The sequence below is a fragment of the Vigna angularis genome, chromosome 1 (assembly GCF_016808095.1).
Source record: "Vigna angularis cultivar LongXiaoDou No.4 chromosome 1, ASM1680809v1, whole genome shotgun sequence".
Lineage (NCBI taxonomy): Eukaryota > Viridiplantae > Streptophyta > Magnoliopsida > Fabales > Fabaceae > Vigna > Vigna angularis.
This window is the reverse complement of record NC_068970.1, coordinates 29,977,380-29,983,514: the sequence shown is the minus strand read 5'-3', so window position 1 is coordinate 29,983,514 and position 6,135 is coordinate 29,977,380. Positions and strand designations below refer to the sequence as shown.

The 6,135-nt window shown below is 33.1% G+C and overlaps 1 protein-coding gene across 1 annotated transcript; it reads right to left on the bottom strand.

The window, feature by feature from the left end:
• Positions 1-2,725, bottom strand: LOC108339455 (fe(2+) transport protein 1-like). Its single transcript, XM_017576585.2, has 3 exons — positions 2,063-2,725; positions 575-724; positions 1-482 (listed from the first exon to the last, which is right to left on the bottom strand). Exons 1-3 carry the CDS (start codon positions 2,678-2,680, stop codon positions 177-179), a joined length of 1,074 nt encoding a protein of 357 aa, XP_017432074.1. The 5' UTR covers positions 2,681-2,725; the 3' UTR covers positions 1-176.
• Positions 2,726-6,135: the final 3,410 nt, after the last annotated feature.

Below are 6,135 nucleotides of genomic sequence, written 5' to 3'. Positions count from 1 at the left end.
AAGAGTGGAAAGACAACATACATTATTCAATGCAGAAAATGTAGTTTACACAAAGTATTGAGTTTTGAGAGTAAACGTGAACAGTGACTATGGATAAACCTCCTATTTTAATGGAACATGTAAAAAATTACAACTTTGAAGATGTTATTATTCCTTAAACTAGACGTAAGAGAAAACTAAGCCCATTTTGCCATGAGAGACATGCCACCAGCACCCAAAAACACTGCTAAGTAAGATTTCAATTGAAGGTTGACACTACCCTGCAATCTAGGGCTCATGAAATCAGCAGAAAGAAGGTCAACCAAAGCCATGTAGATCAAAAGACCAGCAGAAGAAGCGTTCAGCAACCCCACAGTGATGAGTGCACTTGGACTGTTTTCTCTATAAGTTGTCGACAATGCAATTCCAAGGGCAATTCCAAATGGGGTTGTCACGGAGAAGAAAAACACCATGATGGCCTTCTTTAAGAACTTGTACTGGGCCTGTTCAAAGTTTGAAGGGTTAGTTTCATCAACATAGAAAAGGAAAATTTAATGATGCATGTTCTTTTTGGTATATATATATATATATATACCTGCAGAATGCACCCTCCAAGACCCATGCCTTCAAACATTTGATGGAAGCAAAGCGCAGCTATTAGACCTTTTATGGTACATGTGTTGTTTGAGGCTCCCATGCCAAGTCCTATAACCACTGAATGAACCACAATTCCAAGTTCTAATACCTGCGTTTCCAATGTTCATTTGCTTAAGATAATACTAAATTATATATTCACCTGTTTAAATTATGAGCTGGATTGCTGTAGTATTTTGAATTGATATCCCCTCCTTCAGAATGTTTGATATAATAAACTTATGGGTCCTTCTAAACGACTAACTCCCATGCTTGAATTCTTTGTGATTTTTTTTGTAAGTCTAGTCTTTTTAGAGGACAAATTTGTCCAAATATTATGAAAATGGATAAGAAAAATAATTTTATTAGTCATAATTAAGATATCGTATGCATTCATTACTACTTAAAAAACAAAGTAGTAAGGACTCTACATAATTTCTTCATAAATCTCTAAAAAGACAAATCATCAGGAGTCATAAAGATTTTAATGTTAATATTTGTATTAAAGTAATTATGATTCCTGACAACTTGAGTACTAAATATTAACGATTAATATTATACTAAAGACGTTATGATTTTTGACGATTTTATTTTTTCAAATATTTATAAAAAATTGTACAGAGTTTTCACAATTTTGATTTTGAAGTGATTATGAGTTGAGGTGGCTTACTCCATAACTAGTATATTTCTTTTTGACTTATTCATTTTTGTAATATCGGAACAGATTTGTTCCAAATATGAAAAAAAGAGTTTTAAGGGGAGAAAGTTGAAACTTAAGAAAACTTTGAACTTGATGAATCATGAATCAATTTATATAAATACTTGACATCATCTATTCAAACTCTTAAAAGCACTGAATTCATTTGTAAGTCCTTTTCTTAACAGCATGTGGGTGAGCATAACGCCACGCACCATCCTGTAATCTAGTGTGACTAAGTTTGATTTGAACAATTATATAAATAGACTTTGATGCATTTTGAAAACCAATTAATTTGAATTATTTTTAGTTGTTTAGTGTCCTTTTTTTAATAATTATATATTAATGATAAAACATTTTGTTATTTATTTCAAAATACATATTACAAAAAAAAATTACTTGTTTACTTCTTCTATTTTACAATTTAATGATATATAATATATAATGATTAAAAAATTGGGTAAACTGAATGTCGATTCAGTGAGTTCAAATAGATGCCATGATCGCATTTTAGGAACAATTCAACACAGACAAATTCATTTCAACTAATCTAATTTTTAAAAAATATTTAATAAATATCTATAGCAAATCACTGTCTAACTAAAATTATGGATGATGAAAACGGTTCAAAAGAAATATTATATGATCTAGAACCATCATGTTCTTGTTTAGAAATTTCTGATGACAAAACTGAGAGAAATAGCGAGTAACAAAAGGGTGTTTTTTAACTTTGCATGAAAGAAACAATCTTACCATGGCAACAACACGATAACGTAGAAGCTGTGATTCTTGGGCTTCTGTCTTGTTCTCAGGGTGGTGGTGGTGGTGGCCATGGAAGTGGCCAAAGTTAACAACACCACCCATCTCTTGGTCTCCACCACCTGCAGGGCTGCTCTCAGCGGGAATAATCTCAGTCTTACTCCTCTTGGTGTAAACACTAGTAGCCAAAGAATCCACCATCATCGTCATTATGGCAGAAAACATAGCCACGAGCCCCGAAAATGGAAACTCGTGCCACGGTTTCTCCTTCAAACAATCAGACCACAACATGTCAAAGGAATCGGGAAGCACGTGCATGAAGCCCGTTCCAAGAATTATACCAGCCGCGAAGCACTTCACGATTATGAAGAGATCGTTTTCAGGACTCAAAGCTGGAACTGAACGTGTCACTAAAGGTAGTGTCACACCGATTATGCTAGAGACTAAGATAGTGAATATGGCTATAACTTTTAGTGACAGCGCTTTCTCTTTGTTGTTGCATGTGTTTGCTGATTGAGCTTCACAATCAGCCATGGCTTTAGGTGTGAGAAGAGTGAAGAGAATGAAGAAAACAAAGGTAATTTTGAAAAGAGTCAGTGAAGTAATTGCCATTGTGGTTGCCTTTCTCAAACATGTCACTCACTTCTATCCTCAACGATTCTTTAAATAGACCATGTTTTCTTTAATTATTAGCAGTAAAGAAGTGCACCGTGATAAAATAATTCCACGATTGATGCAGAACACCAACTAAAGTGACTGCATAACAATTTTTGTCGTGACAAGGATTGATGTTATCACTATAAAATTAACCGTACAAATGGTACTACGGCAAGGATCAAAGATCAACTGCAATAGAATATTATAAAGAACATTTTTGTATATAGAAATGGTACTAAAGTCAGACGGAAGCAAGTGGAGATAATTTAAGTTTTGCAGAAACGAAAAAAATATAAAGTGTTTCATGGATCATGCTGTGTTGAAGATGTCAGATAATGATGTTATTCATAATTTTTGAAGCACTGGCTTAAAAAATTATGATTAAAAGAAGAAGTAAACTGCTATGTGCGTGCGTCCTTGATAAAATATCCGAATGGATCACTTCATGTTGTTTGTGATGACTGCATATATGGCTCTTTCCCTCTTGTGCTAATTAAGAGGGTTCTTAAGTTTGACTATGTTTGCTACGAATACATGGTTTAATGAATAAATTTATCTCATATTATAATACCTAAAATGGTAAACATATATGCCATCTTGTAATACATAAAATACTAAACAAATACCTAAAATAATTATTTTATGTGGTAAACAAATTATTGCAAGATAAAAGTATTATTTATGTAAATATCAAACAAACATGTCATCTTATGTTAATTAACATTTTATCAGTTTGTTCGACCACTAATTTTACTAAATATTTTTTAAAATTTAATAAGCTAACTACTTAGTAGTTTTACAATAACTTAGAAATCAGTTTATCATTACAGTTGACTAATATGTATAGCAGAAATAGGGGCTTCATTTATTTGTGAAAATCAGTGGTCCTAAACGACACTTAAATAAATTTATTTTGTGAACTTTCAATATGATACTTAATTGAATTTAGAAAAAAAGTTTAAAGTCGTAAAAATAAACCCTTTTTAGGTTTTAAGATCTAAGTTTTAGCAATGAATGTGACTAATTTATTCAAGAGACTCGCTATCGTCAATTATATAGCAACTTTTGTCATGCCAAATAAAAACTTATAAGAAAGTCATAAAAACAAATAAACTGTTCTGAGACATCTAAACATCTTGATAAAATAAATTTAAATTAGTTTTTTTAAACTCTTCCAAATATCCTTAACTAATCAAAATGATATATTTCGAGATGCTTATATTCGGAAATATAAAAAACACATTTCCAATTTTAATTATATCACAAATTAGTTGTTTTCAAATGTAAAAAATATTGGAATGTATTAATTTCGTAATATTTCAAATTAGGAGTGTTTTCCAACGAATTAAAGCAACTTTATATTATTCTGTAAAACATTTTTTGCAATTGTTTAGATGTAATCCAAAAACATCGACGTACAGGGAAAAAAAACAACGGTTGAAAAGAGTGTGATTTAGTTGTTTCTTCGTTGATGGTAGGTTGAGGCAGAGAAAAGCACAGAATGGAAGTAACGTGCTTCCACTGCCATTATTTAAAGCTACCAATAAAACTTTTAATTTCAATTCTAGATTTAATAGGAAGGCACAACATATCTTCCAATATTGATTGCTTTTAAATAGTAGGTAGAAAATAATGATACAACTATTCTCGTTTTCATCTTCACATTTCTGGATGCCACTTGGTCCTTGCTTCATAATAACAAATTGATATAAAAATTGATTTTTTTAACTCATCTTCCAAAAAATACCACTTGCTTCATCAATCACAAATTGATACAAAAGAAACACAAGGGAAATCAAAAGAAAATGCTATTGAGATCGAAAAAGTTCTAATCGAGACAAAGAAGACACTTAAAAAAAAGTGTGATCAAGACGTATAAGACATTGAGAAAAGTGCAATTCAGACAAAGACTAAAACTAGATCGAGAAAGAAGTTATTCATAATAACTATTGTAAAACATGGAAAGAATGAGTAATATGGTATAACGTGGGTGATTTTAAGGGAGTTACTTTATTTATGTAATATTTTGTTCTATTTTATTTGTTGTTTAATTGTTAGAAAAAGGAAAAAAAAAATATAAATAGAGAATTTAAATATAAAATGAAGTATACAATAAAATACTAGAGGAAGGAGGGGAGGAGGGAGAGAGTGTTTTCAAAATATTTTCGCAAAACAGCATCTAATGGTTTACAACAATAGTACACAGTAAGTCGTGTTTAAACATAGTGTATCAACAAATATAAACTTTTCAGATAATGACATAATAGTTTAAACGAATAAAACATTAAGGCATAATATTTATACTGGTTCACTCAAATTTGAGCTACGTCCAGTTTTCTCTTAACACCGAGTATATCCCACTCCTAGTTGAGTATTCTAGTGAAGGCATACTCCTAACCATGGCCAAGCACTTTCAAGAAGAGTTGAAGTCCTCTATGCAAGATGGGCCTCTCTTGGGCCATCATGGAGCTCCTTAGAGTAGGATTTCTATAAGTCATGTATTTCGGCCAAATAATGTAGGTTTGTTAGGCTTGTATTAAGGCCTAATTAGTATAGAGTTCTTCCTTAAGCTAGTCATCCAAACCATGTGAAAAGTATGTGTCATGTGTCATACTTCCATTTGCGAGGATTAACTTTAGTAGTGGTCACATGACACTCTATGAATGGGGAGGATTTCTAAAAGTTAGTGGCCACATGTCCTGCCCTCATATTGGAGAGGATTTGTGGACACTCCCACTAGTGCAGTAAGGAGAAACAACAGTGGTTATTTTTGCTTATAGGTAGCGATTTTGCAACCGAGGCATATACAAGCGAGGCAAAAAAGGTAGGCTTTTTTCCTTGATTATGAGCCAAGGCAAAAGGGGGTAGGATTATGCCTCGGTTCTTAGATAATCAAAGTAGTAGCATGTTTTTTTTCAAACTTTAGGCCTCGGTTCGTACTGAACCAAAGCGGTACGTGGGACAATATTTGTCAGAGCTACCAACGCCAACAGTCGTTACACACATGGCCACCTCCATCCACGCCCTCCTTCACATCCTCGCGCAACCATAGAAAAAAAAAGGAATCAGATACAAACCAGAACCCTCAATTCAAGAGACGAACCCTAAATTACAAAATTGAATCACAAGAATAGGAAAACCACAAACACAACAATCGTCAAAGTCATCCTCTTCACTGCTCAACGCGTGTGAAGCGCGAGAAACAGTAGCTCCAATTCGAGCCCTAGCCTGCAGAGATGCACAAAATCTCAACCCGAGATCAAAACAAAGACCCAAGATTTCCCAATTTCAGAAACCCAATTTTATAGAACCCCAAGGTTGCAATTTTTGAATGGCAATGATGCTTTCGCTTTCCGCTCCACAACCGGACCACCATAAAAGAACCCAGAACACAACTGTTGTGATGAGTG